The sequence below is a fragment of the Prunus persica genome, chromosome G4 (assembly GCF_000346465.2).
Source record: "Prunus persica cultivar Lovell chromosome G4, Prunus_persica_NCBIv2, whole genome shotgun sequence".
NCBI lineage: Eukaryota > Viridiplantae > Streptophyta > Magnoliopsida > Rosales > Rosaceae > Prunus > Prunus persica.
Window position 1 is genome coordinate 11,949,533 of NC_034012.1, and position 24,197 is coordinate 11,973,729.

A 24,197-nucleotide genomic window follows, 5' to 3' on the forward strand; every position below is an offset into this window, starting at 1 on the left:
TATTAGATCACCAAACCAGAGGCACATCCGGTACCTCATCCTCTGATATCTGAGCTTGTATAAGCCATACAGGAACAGTTTTTCAAGCATATAGTTATGCATTCCTTGAGATTCATACTTTTGCTCACCCAAGAATGTGTAGTCTCTGGCAGTTTCAGGCCATTAAATTTGACAAACCCACCAGTCTATCAAATTCCATTTTTTCTTGAGACTTAGGCTTGAATCCTCTTAGTCATTGGCAGACTAGATTCTCACCACTGATACAATTTCCATTGGCTCCACAGAGGCCATAATTATCACACAAGTCTATTGCTACTGATGTATCGACCCTCCAAGTTTGATGTGCTCCACCACATGTAAAGGTCTCACAAGCTATTAGAGAGTTGGTACACAAGTTGGTATCTAAAGTTGGTCTCCCTAGCATTTTCCTTATATAAAACCTAAAACATTTCAGTCTCTCGGTCACTGAAAAGCTGAAGAAAAGAAACTGGATCCAATTAAATTTGCATAAGTACCGCCATTAAAGGGTACGTTTTTCAAAAGGTGGTTGACTTGTAGAGAAAAACAAAGAAATACCCATCGCAATCCACAAGTTATCAAAATCTAGGGCCCATTTGATTTAGATAAATTTTTACAAGTCATTGTTCTCATAGCTTTTTGACTCAAGGAAAAATAACAGGCGTAATGAAATGTCTGTGGAAATCTATAAATTACATAGGCATGTGATGCATTTTTCCACAAGCTTTTTGACTCAAGTTAAAAACAACAGGCTTAATAAAACCATTGACAATCCAAGTTTCTGAAGTGCATCACACGAGAATTTCCGGAAGGAAAATACTTGGCTCTTTTCTTACAGACACATCACAGTCAGATATATATGTGCAGAAATTTTTTATTTTGCAATTTTAATGAGTTAGTCTTGCACGTGTATTAGACGTAGCGTAGTGTCTTTTTGGTAGAAGAGGCTGATGACAGCAAAACCTTCATTCTAGAATAGCTTGGTTTGGTTGGATCCCAGTATTTTCTGAGTTAAATCAACCTAGGTCCGGATGACACCCAAATGCTGGAACTCTTGTTTGCTCATGAAAGCAATCGGACGAGTGACGTGGTCGTCGGGCCAAGAGTTTTTCTTCTTCTAGAATGACATATTATGTAGTGGTTTGAAAATTCAGACAGAATAGTCCAAGTGGGTTATTGATATTAAAGATAAAAATACAAAAAAACAAAGTCGTCTTGATGATGAGTTGCTTTTGGTGATAATTTAACCGACCTTTAATTAGCTTGACACTTCAGCAACAAAGTAGTTCGACTAACAATTGAATTTGAATTTTTATTTATTTAGGTTGAGAGTAAGCCTGAAAACATAATAAAATGAACTAGAACTGTGCAGGATGTGCAATGCTTAAATGAATGATTGATTAAGGGGAAGGGCAAATTATACGAATGCTCCCTAAATTTTAACCAAAATTTCATTTTAGTCTGCATACTTTTATATCTGTGTTCAAACTCCTTTAACGGAGACACTATGAAGGTGCTATGAGACTACACCAATAATTGAGTCTTTTTTACTGAGCTAAACTCCATCACTTTCGATTTTAAGTTTTAAGTACTGCATTTTGGACTAAAGACTACACCAATAAATAAAATTCAATCTATAGAAAATTGAATTGAAATAAGATTTTCTCGCTGCATCCGACGAGGGACAAGTATCCTGTTAGAAGAACTATACATCTAACTATATTGGAGTTGATACATAAAAGTATCAGCCAACCACGTTATTAAAAAGTGTCAAGATCTGAAGTAAACCTTGACCAAGAGCATTACTCTAGTCAATAATATTAGCATGGAAAAAGGGGACGCCTTGTCTTTTCCGAACTAGTCTGCTGCATAGTCCACAATTACATCCCTTACTGCAATTTGAAAGCCATCCACGGGCAACATCAAAGCTTTCAACTTCCAACCACAAGGTGTAGTGTGGTTGGCAAATTGCCATTTTTAGCTAGCGAGTTACTTGGTGCCTTAATGGTAAAGATTCGAAATTCATTGAAAGCATTTTGTAGTCATAGACAAGTCGAATCCTAAGTGGAGATTAATCTTACCTTTCGGATGTGGGTGTCAAAGGAAATCAGATTTAAATGCCAGCAGATTCTCTCATTAATTAGATACATGTATATGTGGTAGGTTAGCTATAATTAGATACATGTATATGTGGTAGGTGAGCTGTTTTCAGGGGCTGAATATCAGCCTGTGTTCTTTCCTAATTAACTTGTATTCTGTCCATATAATGGGCAATTCTCGATGAATAGAGATACATTTTTTCAGAAAAACTCTAAATTGTCATGGTATCAGAGCTATAGCTCTGAATTATCTCTTACTCTCAAGTCTCTTAGTCTCGGTTATTCTTGATCAAGTTCTCTTGACATCATGTCTTCGGATAAGTCTGAGGTTTCTTTGATTCGTTTCAATGGCAAGAACTACTCTGCTTGGGCGTTTCACTTCGGGATTTTCGTCAAAGGTAAGGAGGCGTGGGGACATGTTGATGGAAGTAACCCAGCTCCTAACAAAAACAAAGACAAAGACCAGCACGCCAAGTGGGAAGTCAAGGACGCTCAAGTTATGACATGGATTTTAGGATCTGTCGAACCTAATATCATCTTGAACCTTCGATCATCTCAAACTGCAGCTCAGATGTGGACTTACCTAAAGAAGATCTATAGTCAATGAAACACTGCTCGTCGGTTCCAGCTTGAACATGAATTGACCGCTCTCCAACAAGATAGCCTTCTATCTCTGATTTTTACTCTAGATTCACTAATCTTTGGGGTGAATACACTGATATAGTTTATGCTGACTTACCATCCGAAGGTCTTAGTTCTGTTCAATCTGTCCATGAAACTACCCAGAGGGATCAATTTCTAATGAAACTGAGACCTGAATTTGAAGGCACCAGATCCAATCTTATGAACCGAGAATCTGTCCCCTCCTTGGATACATGCCTCAATGATCTCCTTCGCGAGGAACAGCGCCTTCTCACTCAAACCACCATGGAACAACGGCGGTCTACATCTGTTCCTGTGGCCTATGCAGCACAAGGTAAGCCACGAGGCAGGGATATGAGCACTGTTCAGTGTTTTTGTTGCAAGGGATTTGGTCATTATGCTGCAAATTGTCCCCGAACATTCTGCCACTATTGCAAAAAGGATGGCCATATCATCAAGGAATGTCCTACTCGACCCCCCAAGAAATCAGAGATCGCATATACTGTCTCCGTTGGCTCTTCTAGTGCTGGTAGTTCTGTGACTGCAGTACCGCTGACACAAAGTGCTCCTGTTCAACCTGTGACCCCTGACATGATTCAACAAATGATCATTTCTGCATTTTCAGCTTTAGGACTCTCAGGTAAACCCTTCTCTACATCATCTCCTTGGTACTTTGATTCCAGGGCTTCCCATCATATGACAAACAATGCTGATTCTCTTACCAATGTAAACAAATATTTTGGAAATCTTAAAATTCATACTGCTGATGGCAATCATTTACCTATCACGGCCACTGGTGATGTTTCTTCCTCTCTCACTGATGTCTTTGTATCTCCTGGTCTTACCACCAATCTTGTGTCTGTCGGTCAGTTGGTTGATAATGATTGCAAAGTGGAATTCTCTAAATATGGTTGTGTTGTGCAGGATCAACAGTCAGGGAGGATGATCGCGAGGGGGCCTAAAGTGGGACGTCTTTTTCCTCTTCAATTTCCTTTGTCTTTTCTTTCACCCTTTGTCTCTTGTAATTCTACTCATGTTGATTACCGAACGTGGCATAAACGTCTCGGACATCCAAACTCTATTGTACTTCATGATTTACTGAAATCTGGTTTTCTTGGGAATAAAGAATCATCATCTCTTAGTGCTGTTCAATTTGATTGCAATTCTTGCAGACTTGGCAAAAGTAAGACTCTGCCATTTCCTATTCACACACTCCATGTAGTCCAACCTTTTGATTTGATACATAGTGATGTGTAGGGTATGGCACCAGTCACTTCTCATGCTAATTACAAATACTTCGTCACTTTTATTGACGACTATAGCCGTTTCACATGGATATATTTTCTACATTCTAAAGATGAAGTCTTTTTTGTTTTTAAGATTTTTCATGCATATATTCAGACCCAATTTTCGCCCCATATCAAAATCCTTCGTTCTGACAATGGGGGTGAGTATATGTCTCATTTGTTTCAGGACTTCCTACAGACTCATGGCATCATCTCTCAACGGTCTTGCCCTTCAACACCTCAACAAAATGGGGTGGCTAAAAGGAAGAACCGTCACCTTCTTGATGTTGTTCTCACTCTCCTGTTAGAGTCATCTACGCCCTCTTGTTTTTGGTGTGAAGCTGTCTCCACTGTTGTCCATCTCATCAACAGGTTGCCTTCTCCCACATTGCACCACAACTCTCCTTTCACCAAGTTATTTAGTCGCCCTCCATCTTATTCCAACCTTCGTACATTTGGTTGTGTCTGTTATGTTCATCTTCCTGCACATGAACACACAAAACTCACGGCTCAATCGATCCAGTGTGTTTTCCTAGGATATTCAGTCCACCAGAAAGGTTTTTTTTACTACGATCCAAATTTGCAACGCATTTGAGTTTCTAGAAATGTAATCTTTCTAGAAAATCAGTATTTTTTTTCCCACGCATCAGGACCCCATTTCTCCTTCATTTTCTGTTTTGCCTATGTTTACTAACTCTTCTGCAGCTCCTGTTTTAAATATCTCTTCTCCAGCTCCAGTCCCTTCTCAGCCTCTCTTAGTGTATCAACGACGCTCCTCCGCCACTTCCCATCAACCTCCAGCACCTCCCCAGCCCCCTCCAGCTCCTTCCCCGACTGTTGCTCCTGTTCCAGCAACTGCTCCTCCCCCTCTCAGACAGAGTACTCGGGTTCGTAGACCACCAGATAGGTTTGGTTCCTCTCCTCTTTCCCTCTTCACTACCACCTTGTCTTCTATTTCTCTTCCTTCGTCTTATACACAGGCCATGAAGCATGAGTGTTGGCGGACAGCGGTTGAAACTGAGCTTCTCGCACTTGAGGAAAACCAAACTTGGGACGTTGTTCCATGTCCCTCCTCTGTGAAACCCCTTGGCAGTAAGTTCGTGTTTTCTGTCAAGCTTCATTCTGATGGCTCCATAGACCGTTATAAGGCTCGGTTAGTGGCACTTGGCAACAAACAAGAATATGGTCTCGACTATGATGAGACCTTCGCACCAGTTGCCAAAATGACCACTGTCCGCACCATACTCGCCCTTGCTGCATCCCAATCCTGGCCCTTACATCAAATGGATGTCAAGAACGCATTCCTCCACGGTGATCTCAAGGAAGAAGTTTACTTGAAACTTCCCTCTGGTATGCCTACTTCCTCCCCTAATGATGTTTGCAAACTGAAACGTTCTTTGTATAGTTTGAAGCAAGCCCCGCGAGTATGGTTTGAAAAGTTTCGCTCCACTTTGCTTGGTTTTTCTTTCACTCAGAGTCAGTATGACTCCTCTCTTTTTCTACAACGGACATCCATGGGTATCGTTGTTCTTCTTGTTTATGTGGATGATATTGTCATCACTGGCTCTGACTTGGAGGCAATCTCTGCAGTTCAGACTTTGTTGCATTCTACTTTCCACATGAAAGATCTTGGTCAGCTCACTTATTTCTTGGGTTTAGAGGTCCATCATCAACCTCATGGTCTCTTCTTGCATCAGCACAAGTACAGTCAAGATCTGGTTCAGTTAGCCGGCCTCACCAACACTACTTCGGTTGACACCCCATGGAACTTAATGTGAAATATCGATGTGACGACGGGAAGCTTCTTGAGGATCCTACTACCTATCGGAACCTGGTTGGTAGTCTTATCTATCCAACCATCACCCGACCAGACATCTCTTATGTTGTTCACACTGTCAGCAAATCCATGCAAGCCCCGAGGCATCACCATCTCTCTGCCGTTCGCCGCATCGTTCGCTATATTCTTGGCACACCTAGTCGTGGCTTGTTCTTCCCTACAGGTTCTTCTCTTCAGCTTCAGGCTTATAGTGACGCTGATTGGGCCGGTTGCCCAGACACCAGGAGATCTACTACTGGCTGGTGTATGTTTCTTAGTGATGCCCTTATCTCTTGGAAATGCAAGAAGCAAGACCACGTCTCCAAATCATCCACTGAGGCAGAGTATCGCGCCATGTCTACTGCGTGCTCCGAGATCATTTGGCTGCGTGGTCTCCTCACAGAGCTTGGGTTCAGTCCACTTCATCCTACTCCATTGCATGCTGACAACACCAGTGCCATCCAAATTGCAGCCAACCCCGTGTATCACGAACGCACCAAGCACATCGAGGTTGACTGTCACTCCATCCGAGAAGCCTATGATCATCAGGTTATCAACCTTCCACATGTCTCCACTACTCTGCAGATTGCCGATATCTTCACCAAATCCATGCCACGTCAGCGCCATCATTTCCTCGTTAGCAAATTGATGCTTGTCGATTTACCAGCATCAATTTGAGGGGGATGTCAAAGGAAATCAGATTTAAATGCCAGCAGATTCTCTTATTAATTAGATACATGTATATGTGGTAGGTTAGCTATAATTAGATACATGTATTAGATACATGTATATGTGGTAGATGAGCTGTTTTCAGGGGCTGTGTTCTTTCCTAATTAACTTGTATTCTGTCCATATAATGGGCAATTCTCGATGAATAGAGATACATTTTTTCAGAAAAACTCTAAATTGTCAGTGGGGACATCTCGTAATATTTATCTGAAAAAATAAAACTTTTAACTTCCCACTAAAATATAAATATTTCAAGAAACGTTCCCTTTTTATTTTCAATACAAAATCTTCATTGTAAGAAAATGATTACGAATTTTAAAAAAAAACAAGTGATAGTCTAAACTACAATAAGAGGGGTTTCTCACACGTATATGTCATGCGCTGTTAATGCTAGACAGGGAAGGGACCAAAAATGTCTGGTACAGACAAGTCGACTGCGTGCTGTTCCGGGTCTTTGGGTTCTTCTTAATGCTCCACCAAATAGTATCAATACTTCAACTTGTAAGCAGTAAGCTTGATACTGAGAAAGCTAGAATAGATTTCAATGGAGCTCCTCTGTTTCTTGGTTTTCAGTATCTGCTTACTCTTTTCTCCGAGCAGAATTTCATCAGCTGCTGATACCATTACTTCATCTCAGTCCCTCAGTGATGGCAAGTCATTGGTTTCTTCTCCGGGTGGAATATTTGAGCTGGGTTTTTTCAGTCCAGGCATTTCCAAGAGCCGCTACTTGGGAATTTGGTACAAGAACATCCCAACTCCAACTGTTGTTTGGGTTGCAAACAGGCAAACTCCAATCAATGGTTCCACTGGCAGCTTGATGATCAACAGCACAGGCAATCTTGTCCTTGTCAACAACAACAACCAGACTGTTTGGTCTACAAATTCATCAAAACAGTCCCAGAGCCAGCGCCCTGTCCTGCAGCTCCTGGACAATGGCAATCTTGTCCTCAGAGATGAGAAAGATGCAAACTCAGAAAAGTACTTGTGGCAGAGTTTTGACTACCCATCTGATACTTTGTTGCCAGGAATGAAGCTTGGATGGGACTTGAGAACCGGACTTAATCGACGTTTAACGGCATGGAAAAGTCCAGATGACCCTTCTCCAGGGGACTTCATCTGGGAAATGGAGCTGCATGAGTATCCTGAGCCAGTTATGTGGAAAGGGTCCAAAGAGTACTTGAGAAGTGGCCCATGGAATGGTGTTTTGTTCAGTGGTAAACCAGCCAAGGCACTTCCTGCATTGAACTTCAGTTTCATTTCCAATGAGGATGAGGTTTACTTGACAATCGACATGGTGAATAAGTCTGTACTTGGAAGGATGATCATGAACCAAACCACGTCGACGCCGTATCGACAGGAGTGGATTTGGTCCGAAGCAGACCGGAATTGGACAATTTATGCAACGTTTCCAAGAGACCCTTGTGATAGTTATGGCCACTGTGGTGGTAATGGCAATTGTGATCTTAGTTCATCCCCAATTTGTCAATGTTTGGATAGGTTCAGTCCCAGATCACCGGAGAACTGGAACTTAAATGAGTTTTCACAAGGCTGTGAGCGCAGGAAGCCATTGAGCTGCAAGAATGATGGATTCGCCACGTATCCCGGGTTGAAATTGCCCGATACTACGCATAGTTGGGTAGATAAAAGCATGAATCTCAAGGAATGCAAGGCCAAATGCTTATCTAATTGTTCTTGTTCTGCTTATACAAACTTGGATGTGAGAGGAGGAGGCAGTGGTTGTGCCATCTGGTTCGATGATCTAGTCGATATCAAGCAAATGCCAGGTGGTGACCAGGATATATATATCAAGATATCTGCTTCAGAACTAGGTATGAACTTATGGATGTTCCAATTTGATCTTTATGACTTTTTCTGTTATGTGTAAGTTTTGTCTTGATTTTAACTATGTCTGCATACTGTCTCCAACAAAATCATACATGAAGGAGGGAAAGATGAGAAGTGGAAGATAGCTGTGATTATTGCATCTGCCTCTGCCCTTATTCTTGGGATGCTCTTAGTTGGCTATTGTTGCATTCTCAAAGCCAGAGGCAGGAAATATGTCAAAGGTAAGATTACCTACTCTAACAGCCTTTGCAGTGATAGAATTAGAGCCATATTTATCTTAAAAAACTTGCAGGAAGATTTTCCTACTAATTGTAATAGAATCACTAGTTCATTATCTTGAACAAGAGTAGCTATAATGACTGATAGTTTTTACTTTTTATTGGTTATATAAGGTCAAGACATTGAAGAACAGAAAGACGAAGATCTGGAGCTGCCATTGTTCGACTTGACAACAATAGAGGGTGCCACTAATTTCTTTTCAGTCAACAATAAGCTTGGTGAAGGCGGTTTTGGACCTGTATACAAGGTAGTTTTTAATCTGCTAGTATAAGAACCATAGTTTGAGGAAGCACTTGCTTCATCTGGGACATCACCATCTTTCTGCAAATATGAATAATCTTCAGGGTAGACTCGTAGATGGTCAAGAAATTGCAGTCAAGAGACTTTCAAGAAGTTCTGGACAAGGAATAAAGGAGTTCAAAAATGAAGTAATACTGATTGCCAAACTTCAACACCGAAATCTTGTAAAGCTTCTTGGTTGCTGCATTCAAGGAGAGGAGAAATTGCTGATCTATGAATACATGCCCAACAAAAGCTTGGACTACTTCCTTTTTGGTTTGTTCCCTTAAAATTCTGAATCTAGTTGGACTTTGTTTTTGGTTTGATCCCTTGAAATTCTGATAGTGTAGTGGGACTAGCCTACTGTACAATACTCCTCTGACAGTTCAAGTTTAAAACTTTCCAGATGAAACACGACGTAAATTGTTAGATTGGCCTCAGCGCTTCCAAATAATCTGTGGGATTGCTAGGGGGCTTCTCTATCTTCATCAGGATTCCAGACTGAGGATTATACACAGAGATCTCAAAGCAAGTAATGTTTTACTTGATAGAGACTTGAACCCGAAGATCTCAGATTTTGGTCTTGCTAGAACTTTTGGTGGAGATCAAACTGAAGGAAATACAAACAGAGTGGTTGGAACATAGTAAGTATTTCTGGCATTTTCTTTGCATTCTATACAATTCTCCTTTTGTTTGTAATTTAACATTGCTTAATTTGTTTCAATGATCTTTTCTATATCTAGTGGTTACATGGCACCTGAATATGCTACTGAAGGGCAATTCTCAGTGAAATCTGATGTCTTTAGCTTTGGTATTTTACTGCTGGAGATAATAAGTGGAAAGAAAAGTAAAGGGTTCTATCATTTGAACCACCGCCTGAATCTTATTGGAAATGTAAGTTAAACCAGTAAGTTCAAGCCCAAGATTTCTTTTTTCTTATGTATGTTAAAAGAACGAATGACAAATATGTTCAACATGTTTTAGGCATGGAGATTGTGGAAAGAAGGAAGGCCATTAGAGCTGATTGACGAAGGGTTTGGGAACTCGTGCACTCTATCAGACGTACTGCGATGCATCCATGTCAGTCTGTTATGTGTGCAACTACAGCCTGAGGACAGGCCAACCATGTCATCTGTAGTTCAGATGTTATGTAGTGAAAGTGCCTTGCCTGAGCCCAAAGAACCAGGATTTGTTCCAGAAAAGGATTTACTCAACGGAGAGTTTCCCCTAATTAACAACGAACCATCTTCTAATGGTTTAACCATTACACAACTCGAGCCTCGTTAAGGATCATTAGATCATATAAATTTATGCAGTGTTGTTTGTCAGACATTGTGTGTATGTTTAAGTCTTCCAATGCCCAAGTTACAATAGTCCTTCTTGTAAAATTTTAACTGTTACAATGTACTCAATATTGAAATAATCAGTGCCTTTTTCCCTCTACTTGTCCATAATCAAACCAAAACTGGATTTTTGCCCAATTCACCCTGCCCCAACCAGCTACAAGCAGTTCTGTGCTGCAAATGTAATGTGGACATACAAAGTTGTTTCCATGGTTTATGGTGATAAATCTAAAAAGTTAGTGCCTATAACTGTCTCCAATTGCAAATGTAAGACACCTCCTGTAGCTTATCACTCAGCTCAAGAATCCAGAGGACATGCCAAAACTCTTGGCACTTCGTCCTCAATTTCAGGCAGGTAGCCCAGCTTGCAGCATATTACAGCACGTCATTTGTCAGCAATGAGACCCCTGCAAATATTTGTTTTAAGTACTAGGCCAGAAGGAGAGGGGAGGTTTATTTGAAACTTGACTCCCTTGCACATATTATACAATACTTTACTTGCCACTTGACTATAACAAAGGAAAAAAATTAAAATTGTCCACACAACTTGCAGATTGTGTAATTATGCTCTTGACATTTCAGTTGCTGGGATGCCAATCTTAACGTTTCAACATCGCTGCTTTCTTTGACATTCGTTCTAGTTGCCTTTGAATTTTTTGGATGACTTTCTTTGGCATCCAGTTCAAACAATATTTGCTTTTACTCTTCCAATTTTTTTATAATTTTTGGGTCCAATAGCCCCTGGAATTACAGATGCAGCAACCACATTAATCAAATCACATGTTGACAAACTGCCCCATCAACTTCTAGCTCCTTTTTTCAGGCAAAGAAATCTGGTTTCACCATTAAGTGGGTCAAAAAGTCAACTAACTTGTGGTTGAGGTCTATGCCGTTGAGCTCCTTCATAATGTCTCCATCTAGCTATCATCTTCATCTGCAACTTGCTCACATTAAAGACTTTACAGTTGTGAATTGTAATTAGTAGGCATACTAGTCCAAAACTAAAAAAAAATGGACAAAATTCTTTCATTCATTTCCATTGGAATTTATGTGTTCCTCATTTTCTGCAGAACCTCAACTGCAGCTGATACCTTGATTTTCAAACATGGCAGCTTTCAATTGGGTTTCTTAAATACTGGGGTTTACCGGCGTCTATTAGCATCAACTTCAGGAGATTACTGTGACAACGATGGCCTTTGTGGAGCCAATGGAATGTGTGACATTAGTAATTCACAAGTCTGCAGTTGTTTAAAAGGGTTCAAGCCCAAAAGACCAGAAAAATGGAACTTGGGAGAATATACAGAAGGTTGTGTGCGGCCTGAACTTTTGAAATGCCAAATTAAAGTTGGGTTTATGAAATATGCTGCAGTGAAATTGCCAGATATCACAAATTGTTGGGTCAATCAAAGTATGAACCTCATGGAATGCAGAGCAAGTTGCTTGAGCAACTGTTCTTGTATGGCTTACTCAAGCTCCGGTATCAAAGGAGAAGGCAGTGGCTGCACCATCTGGTTTGGTGATCTTATCAACATTAGAAAGCTTTTGGCTGGTGGGCAGGATCTGTATATTCGAACGCCTGCTTCGGAACTGAGTATGTGCAACAGGTTTTTCTTTCGTCCTCAATGAATAATTAGGTTCTCCATTATGTATTTATTTAATCACATTGCCTGCTGAATCCATTATATTATTTCCCCTGCTTTATGCTCTTCACATATTTTTCATTTTAGCTGTGATTTAACAATAACTGTTTTTCCCTGTTGAAACTACAAAGACGCGAATTGCCGAAAGACAAAGATTGCAGTGATAGTTGTATCCATTGCTTCCATTGTTTCTGGGATGCTCTTAGCTGTTTGTTGCATTTGCCGTAAGAGTTCGAAGTTCAAAGGTAATATTTCTTCTATCACCACCTTCTTTGCTTTTTTCTTTTCTCAATTAGATATTGTAAAGAGGGGAGTTACTTCTCCATTCTGCAATTTAATATCCTGAGCAGGAATACTTTGATGTGTTCTCATTTAGTTTCAACTTTCTACGCTTAAGAACGCCATAAGTAAACACTCTGAGATTTTGGCACATCGACATCATCTCAAGTGACTCTCTGAATTCTGAGGCAGGCATGGTGAAACTAATGGATATGGAATGACTTGCATTACAAATAATGATTAAAAGAAACCAAAAAGGGAAAGAAAAAAAAACTATCTGGGAGTGTTGTTGATATAAGCTTAATATGGGCAAGAAGTTTCTTTCCAATTTGTGGTAACTTATATCTAGCATGCTTCTTATTAGAGAAAATGGGAAAGCATGGAACAATGAGTCAGAACTATGGACAGAAAGAAGACCTGGAGGTACCATTATTTAGTCTGTCCACAATAGCCACTGCTACTGACAACTTTTCATTCAACAAGAAGCTTGGAGAAGGTGGTTTTGGACCAGTATACAAGGTAAATTTCCTATGTGTGAGCAGAAGAACTTTAAGCCTCACTGGAGCAGTTTTTCTTTTTCTTTCTCTGAACTCTGTAATCCTTTTGCTAATGAGAATTTTCAGGGTAGACTAGTAGATGGGCAAGAAATTGCGGTGAAGAGGCTCTCACAAAGTTCAGGGCAAGGATCAAACGAGTTCAAAACCGAAGTACGACTAATAGCCAAACTTCAGCACCGAAATCTCGTGAGGCTTCTAGGTTGTTGCATTGAGGGCGAAGAGAAGTTGCTGATTTATGAGCACATGCCCAACAAAAGCTTGGACTTCTACATTTTTGGTTTGGACCCTTTTTCTATCTTACTATATACTTTTTATATCAGTTTTACTTATGAGATCTCAAATTGGAGTAACATGAATAAAACTTGCTAGATCAAACTCAAAGTAGACTGTTGTATTGGTCAAAACGCTTCCACATTATCTGTGGGATTGCCAGGGGTCTTCTCTATCTGCATCAAGATTCAAGATTGAGGATTATTCATAGAGATCTTAAAGCAAGTAATGTTTTACTTGACAAGGAGATGAACCCAAAAATCTCCGACTTCGGCTTAGCTAAAACTTTTGGAGGAGATCAGAATGAAGGAGTTACAAGAACTGTTGTTGGAACCTAGTAAGTATGCAGAACATCTCTGCTTATGATCTATTAGTTTCTTAACTAATGTGTTTTGCTTCTTGCTCCATTACATCTCTCCTTATTATCTACTAGCTTTTAAATTAATTTGTTATGTTTCTTATAAATACTACAGTGGTTATATGGCACCGGAATATGCCATTGATGGCCAATTCTCTGTAAAATCAGACGTTTTTAGCTTTGGCATTTTGTTGTTGGAGATAGTAAGTGGGAAGAGAAGTAGAGGATTTTATGATCCGGATGAACACCTTAACCTCATTGGACATGTGAGTATTCTCCATCAAATTCTTCATTTACCTGTGTTTGATGTTGTGGCTGATAAAAATATATATTATGTGCCTCTTAGGCATGGAGATTGTGGAAAGGAGGGAGGTCTCTAGAGTTGATTGATGAAAGCTTAAGCGACTCATGCGCTCTATCAGAAGTCTTGCACTGCATACACATTAGTCTTTTATGTGTGCAACAGCTTCCTGAAGACAGGCCAACCATGTCATCTGTGATTCTGATGTTAGGTGATGGGGGCGCCTTGCCTCAACCCAAAAGGCCAGGTTTCTTTGGTGGAAGATATTCATCTCAAGCAGATTCTTCGTCAAGTAAGAACGAAATATCTTCACCCTTTGACTCTACAATAACCGTGCTGGAGGCTCGATAAGATTCAATCTTGTACCATGTAAACTTTTCTAGGTATTGTTGATAACAGTGTTGCAGTTAGGGGTGGGCATCTAAAACCGAAATACCGAAATCGTACACTAACCATACCATACCATATCGTTTCATATGGGATGGGGAGATAATCGGTACCGTAACGTATCAATAAAGTATGGTATGGTAGCGGTATCAAGTATTTGGTACCAGTCAATATTGTACCAAACCGAATACTGCAATATAATTTTTTTTTACTCTTTATACTCATATTCACTCCTTCTCATATCAGCCCCTATTCTTTTTTCTGTTTTAAAATTAAATGCCAACATTCCAACACATTTTCTATGTTATTATTGTTCTTCTTCTCTTCAATTCAACCCAAACACAATGCCACAGCAAGGGACTTCGACCTGGGAATTCAACTGGGAAAGTATATTTGACCAAGAACATGACACAAGCCCAATTCTCAGAACAGCAATTCATGAAGTGGGTGAGGTTTGTTGGAAGGCTGAAGCACTCTGTGTTCAGGACAGCCAAAAATAAGCTCTTCCCTTCTTACACTCTGCATGTGGCTAAGAACCGTGCTGCTGGAGACTTCACAACCATTCAGGACGTCATTGACTCTCTCCCATTCATCAATCTCTTGAGAGTGGTCATCAAGGTCCATGCAGGGGTCTACACGTGAGTGTCTTGTTCCTTGTGATCAGAATTCAGATCACTCTTGGACTTAGTCTCTGTCTTTGACTAAGAAATGCTCTTTTCTTCATGACTTGTCCTTTGCTTTGTCTTTCATTATTGTTATGTGGTAATTTCTGAAGCTGTGAAATGTTAAATGTTAAATGTTAAATGTTGTTATTGTTTATTTTTTAGTTGTGTCATTTTGGTACCGAAATGATACCGATACCGATTTGGCACGGTATGGTACGGTATTAACTTTGACAAACGATAATCTCATACCATACCATACCGGTTTTAATTTCCGGTATCTGTAGCGGTACGAGCTCAACACCGTACCGTACCGTACCCACCCCCAGTTGCAGTGCAATTTTCCTGCAGAAACAGTCAAATTATATTAACACATGGAATATATTTTTTGAATGCACCTCGGAGTAAACGTAACATTATAGCTTCCACTTCCAGGCTCATGTTCTGTTAGAAGCTTGATAGTTGGAGTTTCTGCAAGCACCGGTCTAAAAAAGATTGGCAGGAATGGATCATGTTGCAGATTTGGGTGCATTAAACAGTTTTGGGCCTTCAATGTCCTAACATTCTTCAATGATGTGTTTCTCAAAGCTTGTGATTGGCATAGAATGATCATGAACAAGGAAGGATGGGCCATCAATATTAGCTCTCAGTCCCAGTCAGGGGATACAAATTTCATCTGCACACCCAACAGCCAAACATGTAATGGAGCCTAACAAGAACAGCTGTAGAGATCCTACTCGTATAACTTGTAATAGAATCACTAATAAATCAGCTAAAGCAGCAAGAAATGAAAACAGAAAATATCCATTTTGTTATGAATGTTAAACCAATTGCAATGAACGGCATACATTCTATGCATATCAAAGATTTGATGCAGAAAAAATATATGAAGTGTTGTTTATCATACATTCCATGCATAGATCTTTCTACTGGCCAAGCTAAGTCACTCCTTTCGTAACTTTTTTTTTCAAGGGCTAAATATCAATCTTTACCTGCTACAATGGACTCAATATTGAAGTTACCATTACTTACCAAAACTAGATATTTAACCAATTCACCATGTCTCAACCAGCTAGCCTGATGCTGTGCTGCAAATGTATTGTGGACTACAACAGTTGTTTTAAGGGATACGATGATTAATCTAAATAGTTAATGTCTAATTTTTTTCTCGTATCATTGTGTTATTAGCTAGAATAGTAAAAAATAATATTCCCGTTGCATGAGAATTTCGTTCGTCAAACAGACATGAGTTAGGCCAATTTGCTTGTATAAAAATTAAAAAAATTAAAAAAAAAAAAGTTAATGCCTATAGTTACCAATGATCTATGAACTTAATTTTAGTCCTCGGTCATTCATGTAACTGTTCAACTTCATCACACACGTTTAATCATTCAGTCAACCCCGTAGATTTTTATCGAGTTCATAAATGAGTTAGGAATTTCATCCCCACATCATTTAATCCCTTTTATTTCTGACTTTCTCCCTATCAGAGATTCGCAGTAGGCTCTATGTGATGTGACTACCCACTAAAATCAAATAGGGCCCGCGTGTCTACTGTGGTCACTTCACTTTCATCTTCTTTTTCGGTCCAAACGCAATTGTGTGTACCCTATAGGACCCTTCGCGCCATTACACCCCAACAATCTTCTTGGGTCTTCTCTTCTCCTGGAAAAGAAGGAATTGCAGGTCTCCCCCTCTCTCTCTCTCTCTCTCTCTCCGTTTTTTATTTATTTGGGTTACAACTTCGGCTTTTTTCCTATTATTGTCTGAGTTTGAGGCTCCAGAATCTGATGGACTTACTTTACTCTTTCCAGTTTCATTTTAAGTAGTATTACGCATGTATATTTGCAAAGAATATAATTTTCCCAATTCCCAGGCAGGCCCGTCACCCGCTAAACTTCGATCTGTGGGGCCAAGCCGTGACAAAAGTCAACAAATCTGTGGATGGCGGTCAATGGCATTATGTCCCCTTCTGGATACAATACTACATCATCTTTGTACGTATCTACCCATCTAAGAATCTTGAACTTGTAAAGATTCTACTTAGTAGTAGGCTGGCAGGCATAGATGATGTAGAACTCCAAGACTAGAAAGAAAACAATGGGCAGTATTTTTTCATTCATGTTCATTGGAATTTATGTGTCCCTCTTTTTCAACAAAACCTCAACTGCAGCTGATGCCATTACTCAATCCCAATCCCTTAGAGATGGTAACACCTTGATTTCCAAACATGGCAGTTTTGAATTGGGATTTTTCAGTCAACCAGCTCCTGACTCCAAAAACAGCTTCTTGGGAATTTGGTACAAGAGTTCTGTTTCATTAGTCACAAATGTCACTTGGGTTGCAAACCAGCAAAACCCCATTAATGGTTCATCTGGGATTTTGATGATAAACAGCACGGGCAGTGTTGTCCTTCTAAGCCAAGATCAGACTGTTGTTTGGTCAATAAATTTGTCCAGACAACCCAGGAATCCGATTTTGCAGCTCTTGGATTCTGGCAATCTTGTCCTAAGAGAAGCCAAAGATGGAAACTCAGAAAACTACTTGTGGCAAAGCTTTGACTCTCACTCTGATAAGTTGTTTCAGGGTATGAAGATTGAATGGAACGTAAAGACTAGGGCTTGCAGGAGTCTATTGGCTTCAAGGGTAGAGCATGACACATCAACTTCAGGAGACTACTGTGACAGTAATGGACGTTGTGGACCCAATGGAATATGTACCATTACTAAATCCCCAGTTTGTAGTTGCTTCAAAGGCTTCGAGCCCAAAGCACTAGGAAAATGGAACTTCGGAGAATACCAAGAAGGTTGTGTGCGTACTGAACCTTTGAGCTGCCAAAATAAACATGAGTTTATCAAATATCCTGGGGTAAAGTTGCCAGACATCACAAATTCCTGGGTCAACCAAACTTTGAGTCTCAGGGAATGCAGGGAAATTTGCTTGAACAACTGTTCTTGTATGGCTTACGCAAGCTCCAGTGTCAAAGGAGGAGTCAGTGGCTGCACCATCTGGTTTGGTAATCTGATGAACATCAGAGAGCTCCTGGATGGTGGGCAGGATCTGTATATTCAAATGCCTGCTTCAGGATTAAGTATGTGCAACAGATTTTCTTTTTCTCCTCAGTAAATAATTAGGTGCGCTACTAATGTTAAATCATTAATCATTTTCTTCCTAGGGGCTCAATCATTAAGCCAATAGTTGTGTATTGCCTGATGAAACCATAATTTTCTGTAAACTTTTGATCATTTCACTTGTTTTATGTTCTGCTCATATTTGTCATTCTAGCTGTCATTTAACAGTAGTTCTCTTGCTCTGTTGAAATTAACTATGAAGAGGCTAACTGGCCTAAGACAAAGATAGCCGTGATAGTTGTAGCTGTTGCTTCGGTTGTTTCCGGGACACTCTTAGCTGTTTATATCATTCGCAGAAAGAGGAGAAAGTTCAGAGGTACTAGTTCTTCTATGACCTTCAACTTTGTAAAACTATTGCCATTTTACCTTAGTTTTATTCAATAAAATATTATAAAGAGAGGTTGCTACATCCATTCTGCAATGTAGTATTCTGAGCAAGAATATTTTTTTATGTGTTTTCGTTAATCTCAACTTTCAGTGCTTTAGAAATGAATTCCATTATTGAACGTTGTCACCAGCCAAAAATACCAAGCCGCTGTCTGAATTGTGAGGCTGCCTTGATGAAACTAATACACACTTCATGAATTTCAATCACACAATGATCAAACAATAAAAAAAAGGCCACCCAGGACTTCTTTTTATACAGAAGACTAGAGGTTGGTTCTTGTTATTCTAGTTTGTGTTGACTTCAAATCAAGCATTTTTCTTAATTGATAATTATATAATATTTCTGGGTTCCATCCTACGTCTGCATCAAGCGCTGCTCATTTGACTTTACCAATGATCTCTTTTCTTAAGATGGTGTATTTAGCTTCCAACCATAGCATGGTGTACTGAATCATGCGCTATCCACTCCCCATGACATTTGCTTCTGGGCAGATTAAACTCATTACTCATGTGGATTTAGATTCCTTAAGTTTGCAGTTATTTGTTGTATACGCTCTGTTACCTGAGTGGAACAGTGACCCTTTTAAGAGTGAATGCATGAGTACAGGATAGGAAAACACAAAAGAGACACAGCTTTTATATTTTAATTATATGGTCATTTTGATTTGTAATTACTCTAAATGTATTCATATTTTGCTTCTCATTCATCATACTTGGGGAGTAGTTGATCTTCTTTATTTTTTTAGAGAAAATTAGGAAGAATGGAATGATGGGTCAGGACAATGAAGGACAGGAAGCCGACCTGGAGCTACCATTATTTAGTCTGCCAACAATAGTCACCGCCACTGATAACTTTTCATTCACCAGGAAGCTTGGAGAAGGTGGTTTTGGACCTGTATACAAGGTAAGTTTCCTAGATGTAAGCATAAGAATTGTAAAGAACAATGAAGCAGTTTTTTTTTTTTTTGTTTTTCCTGATGTAATCCTTTTCCTAATGAGAATTTTCAGGGTAGACTAGAAGATGGGCAAGAAATTGCTGTGAAGAGGCTCTCGCAAAGTTCAGGACAAGGGCCAGATGAGTTCAAAAATGAAGTACTACTAATAGCCAAACTTCAGCACCGGAATCTTGTAAGGCTTCTAGGCTGTTGCATTGACGGAGAAGAGAAATTGCTTATCTATGAATATCTTCCCAACAAAAGCTTGGACTTCTACATTTTTGGTTAGGATCATTAAAACTTACTATATATTGTTAAAAATAGTTTTACTAGTCATTTTTAGGTTCTAAAACTCTTCAGCTTGTTCATTTGGGATTTCAAATTGGAGTAATTTCAATTAAAACTTGCAGATAAAACTCAAGGTAGATTGTTAGATTGGTCACAACGGTTCCACATTATCCGTGGGATCGCTAGGGGACTTCTCTATCTTCATCAAGATTCCAGACTGAGGATTATCCATAGAGATCTTAAAGCAAGTAATGTATTACTTGATAAGGACATGAACCCAAAAATCTCAGATTTCGGCTTGGCTAGAACATTTGGAGGAGATCAGACTGAAGGAGTTACAAGAAACGTGGTTGGGACCTAGTAAGTATCCATTATAACTCTCCTTATCACATGCTATTTTCGAAGTTCAAGCGATTTGTTTCTTCTCATATAGCATTTTAATTATCATCTAATAGTTTCTTAACTAATGTGTTTTGTTTCTTGTTAATACCACAGTGGTTATATGGCACCAGAATATGCCATTGATGGTCAATTCTCTGTAAAATCAGACGTTTTTAGCTTTGGAATTTTAATGTTGGAGATAGTAAGCGGGAAGAGAAGTAGAGGATTTTATGATCCGGATGACAACCTTAACCTCATCGGACATGTGAGTAGTCTCCATCAAAGACCTCATATACGTGTGTTTGATCTTGTGACTAACAAACATATTATGTGCCTTAGGCATGGAGATTGTGGAAAGGAGGGAGGTCTCTAGAGTTGATTGATGAAAGCTTAAGGGACTCATGCACTCTATCCGAACTCTTGCGTTGCATACATGTTAGTCTTTTATGTGTGCAACAGCTTCCTGTAGACAGGCCAACCATGTCATCCGTGATTCTGATGTTAGGTGATGAGTTCCCCTTGCCTCAACCCAAAAAACCAGGTTTCTTTGGTGGAAAATATTCGTCTGAAGCAGATTCTTCTTCAAGTAAGAACTTAACATCTTCAACTAACGAACCATCTTCAACCTATGACTCTACCATAACGTTGCCTGAGGCTCGATGAGATGCAATTAATTGCAAATCTTGCACCATGTAATTTATTCGAGGTATTATTCATAGCTGTGTTGGCGTGCAATTTTCCCACGGAAACAGTCAAATTATATAAAAATTGAAGTAGTTTTTCAATGAACATTGGAAAACTTGTAGCTACTAGAGTAAAAGAAGGGAAAAGACAAGTGGCCAGTGATTGTATATGTGATACTGTTACACCAAAATAGCTTCCAGGCTGATGATGGTCTAATGCAGGCTTGAATGTTCTGTAATTTCTGCAAGCATGGTCAAAAAAGTACTAATACTAGATGCTTTGGATTTTTTTAATTCTTTTGGCAGGAATGGATCATGTTGAAATTTTGGGACCATTAAAAAGAACATTGGGCCTTCAAATGGTGGGTTTCTCAGAGCTTGTCATTGGCATCCACAAAGAATAATGAGCAAAGATGAGGCCATCAATTTCAGTCAAAAATTTCTCACAACGCTACTCAAATCGAGATTTCAACTGCACACCCAACACCCCAAATATGTAATGGACACCCAGACTCTAAAACAAATAACAACAGACAGTCTTGCTGAATGCTGAGCCTAACAGGAACAGCTACTTGTTAAAAAAATAACATCTTTTTCCCTCTCCTCGAGTTTTTTCTCACATCAGCCCTATGGATAAATAATCTTAATGTGAGCACAACTGTATCTCTAGAACAGCTTTCATTGTCTGCTCTTAAGAGATACTCACCACCACCACCACCACCATCCGAGCCGCTAACTATTATGAATTCTGCAGGACTTCCATAAGGAATTGTGACAAATGTGTTCGGCGAAAACTTCTCTGTAACTACAACACCACTTCCACTAGTTCCTCCACTGCCTTTAATGCTGTAGGCTCCCCTCTTAATGGCCAATGTAGCAGGTTCCCAAATGTCAAGATATCCAGCGAACTGAAATATTTTAAATGAAGCCTGACCCTTATAAAGAATCTTCTCTATCTGGCCTTGCATTTCAGTATCACAAGTGATCTTCTTGTGCTCATTGGCAAACACCTTTACAAGCTCTCCCTTGCGCTTCCTGTTATCCAGAGGCTGGACTTCGATAGCAAGGTATGTATCGACATCATCAGCAGTTACAAGATAATTTGGTTGCTTTGCTCCATCAATGTAATTGACAGATCCATCTTGCATGTGGCGCACCCACTCAAAGTTGCAACTGGTTGTTCCGTTGATAGAGTACCCGCACGCTTGAAGTTCATGCCCCGGAAAAGCTTCACCCGAAATTTGGAGGCCCTCTATAGCTGGTAATGGATCATCATCTGCAGCCTCTGAATATGAAGATGAACCACCCTCTTCGAGAACCGGCGGTAGATAATGAGGGTACGGGGAGCTGGAATCGTTAAGCGGGGATGTGTAAGGAGAGTTCCCTGCACTCCAATTGGATGAGGTTTCTCTGTCATTCTGGTTCCCCTCTGCATATTGATCATCCATCTCTCTGTGTGTGTTCCCAACCGGATCACGAAAGGTGACCTGTCTATTGCTTGTCCCTCCACTATACTGATTTACCCGCTGTGTATCACCTTGAGTAACAGCAAGATTAACAGGAACATCTTGATCTTGGCCTGCTGAAGTCCTGCTTGGAACAGGTGAATACCTCCCCAATCCCAAGTCATTGGTTTCCACATTGTTGGGGGCACCACCACCGAAACCACTCTGAGGATGATGATCCCAATCCGCGGTTGTCTGAGTATCAGAAGCCGAAGCTGGCACTCTTCCACCATTGGAAGCATATGTTGGCTGATTCTGAGGAACCATTTCAAGCCCATTTCTGCTCACATTTAGCAATGCTCCACCACCAATGGACTGAGATGGTGGTGAAGGAGGCGCAGCAATGCTAATGTTATTAGGCTGCTGATTCGAATCTGATCGCCAAGGCGTTAACTGATACTGCAACTCCTTCAATTTGGACTCAGTAAGAAGCAACTTCTCCTGCAAATGCCTAAACAGAACCTTGACATTGCCAACAATGGACTGTGCATCAGGAACCGGAGGCTGCAATGAGTACTCAGCCAGAATTGGCAGCAAAGAGGAAACAAACGTCGATCTCTCCTGCTGTGCATCCTGCACGGCATAAGCGAGCCGAATGTTTTCCTCAATAATGTCCTGTCTGTAAGACAGAGCCTTTGATGCAGCATCAGCAAGGTCCTGCTGCTGCTGATCAAATGCCAAACGCATATAAGCAATGCGCTTCTCCAGCACATACTTTTCATTTCGAATTTGCGCTTCTTTGATCGAATAATCCGCCAAATGCTTTCGCAATTGCATAATCTCTTGTTCATGTTCATGAACCTTAACAACCAGATCCTTCTTCCACAGGCTGTTGCTGGGGTTGTTTCTTTCAGTCAATGGCATCAACCCATGTCCAGAAAAATTGACACGCTGAGGATCATATTCCCCTTCGGTGCTCGACCTTCCCGGAGAAAGCGACGTCGTTGTGGATGGTGAAGACAACCGAGAGATGCCACTGCTGGCGTTTTCTGCAGCTGCCTGATTACCAGAAACTCGAACGACCTTCATGGCTCCATTGATCTCGCTGCTACCCAATTGGGTTTCTCGGGTTTCTGATTCTCTATGAATCTGCGCGGGATTTGCAATCCTATCGATTTGATTGTCGACATGGGCAACTGGTTGATGAGCTTGTTCATGAGATCCATGGAGGCGCTGGGCCCATGGATCAACAGAAGGCGGCATTTGGGTGGGCATGGATTCCTGGAGCTTGTATCTGTGGAGCTCGAGCATCTTGTGTTCGAGCTGGGTCCTCAATCGGATGTTCTCTTCAACCTGTTGCTTGATTGTGGCCTCTGCAGCTTCCATGGCTTTCATGACCTGAAGCAAGTTTCCGTCTTGATTGCTGGTGCTGTTGTTTGAAGAACGAATTGGGTCAGCGCCTGCAATCGTCAAACCTGGGAATTTCTCAGCAATTTTCCAATCGTGACCGTTCTCCATTTTCTCTCTGCTCTTTTCTTTTTTTGGAGAGGGATTTGGGGCTTTCTGGTCTTCTTCCTCACTTCATCTCATTTGATTTCTGTTATTTTACTGCTGCAACTTGTGCCCTGCCTCTGCCTGCCTGCCTGCCTGCCTGCCTGCTTCTGTTGTGTATTTGGGAATTAGGGCAGAGATGTAAAATGATTTTTGAATTGGAGTGTGATTTTGATAAGTTATCGAATGAAAGAATGAAGGCTTTGAAGCTTTGAAATTTGGAATGTGACAAAGAAATTGACCAAGTCTTGTATTTGCCTCATATGAAATGAAGACATGGAATATCTGGATTTATTACATGGCTTGGTTTGGTTGACCCACTAATCATTTTTAAATTTCATCTCTTTAATATCAAGTGTTATGATTAGTCATCCCACTAATCTCATATTTATTTTTCATTTCTTTATTTAGTAAATCAACTATGTAGTCTACCATATTATAATCCTTACTATTAAATTTTATTTGTTTCCTTTTTCTGATTTAAAAATATATAAATTATCTGGGTTGGCAACCAAATATTTATGCATGCTGCAACTTCAGCTTTATAAAGTTTAGTTGCTATTAACCAATTGAGTGTTAGTTAGATTGGTCCAGGTTTTTGGCGTG

The 24,197-nt window shown here is 40.1% G+C and overlaps 4 protein-coding genes across 6 annotated transcripts; 3 read left to right on the top strand and 1 right to left on the bottom strand.

Annotated features, from left to right (window-relative positions):
• On the top strand, window positions 6,973–10,436 carry LOC18780065 (G-type lectin S-receptor-like serine/threonine-protein kinase At4g27290). Its single transcript, XM_020561509.1, has 7 exons — window positions 6,973–8,419; window positions 8,534–8,656; window positions 8,828–8,961; window positions 9,059–9,269; window positions 9,400–9,637; window positions 9,737–9,887; window positions 9,978–10,436. Exons 1-7 carry the CDS (start codon window positions 7,135–7,137, stop codon window positions 10,278–10,280), a joined length of 2,445 nt encoding a protein of 814 aa, XP_020417098.1. The 5' UTR covers window positions 6,973–7,134; the 3' UTR covers window positions 10,281–10,436.
• On the top strand, window positions 11,339–14,346 carry LOC18781114 (G-type lectin S-receptor-like serine/threonine-protein kinase SD1-1). The gene is made up of 7 exons (XM_007213518.2): window positions 11,339–11,927; window positions 12,108–12,221; window positions 12,620–12,774; window positions 12,879–13,089; window positions 13,182–13,419; window positions 13,556–13,706; window positions 13,787–14,346. Exons 1-7 carry the CDS (start codon window positions 11,348–11,350, stop codon window positions 14,090–14,092), a joined length of 1,755 nt encoding a protein of 584 aa, XP_007213580.1. The 5' UTR covers window positions 11,339–11,347; the 3' UTR covers window positions 14,093–14,346.
• Window positions 16,318–21,194, top strand: LOC18781310 (G-type lectin S-receptor-like serine/threonine-protein kinase At4g27290). 3 transcript variants are annotated; one of them, XM_020561512.1, is made up of 9 exons: window positions 16,318–16,476; window positions 16,671–17,881; window positions 18,124–18,237; window positions 19,055–19,212; window positions 19,317–19,527; window positions 19,654–19,891; window positions 20,027–20,177; window positions 20,252–20,618; window positions 20,902–21,194. In XM_020561512.1, the coding sequence occupies exons 2-8, from the start codon at window positions 16,891–16,893 to the stop codon at window positions 20,573–20,575; spliced, it is 2,187 nt and encodes a 728-aa protein (XP_020417101.1). In that variant the 5' UTR covers window positions 16,318–16,476; window positions 16,671–16,890; the 3' UTR covers window positions 20,576–20,618; window positions 20,902–21,194. The 3 variants fall into 3 exon arrangements, with proteins under 3 accessions (XP_020417101.1, XP_020417100.1, XP_007212629.2); XM_020561511.1 differs by lacking the exon at window positions 20,902–21,194 and having other exon boundaries at window positions 16,667–17,881; window positions 20,252–20,698; XM_007212567.2 differs by lacking the exon at window positions 20,902–21,194 and having other exon boundaries at window positions 20,252–20,698.
• Window positions 20,999–23,920, bottom strand: LOC18779379. Its single transcript, XM_020561510.1, has one exon. The coding sequence runs from the start codon at window positions 23,556–23,558 to the stop codon at window positions 21,171–21,173; it is 2,388 nt and encodes a 795-aa protein (XP_020417099.1). The 5' UTR covers window positions 23,559–23,920; the 3' UTR covers window positions 20,999–21,170.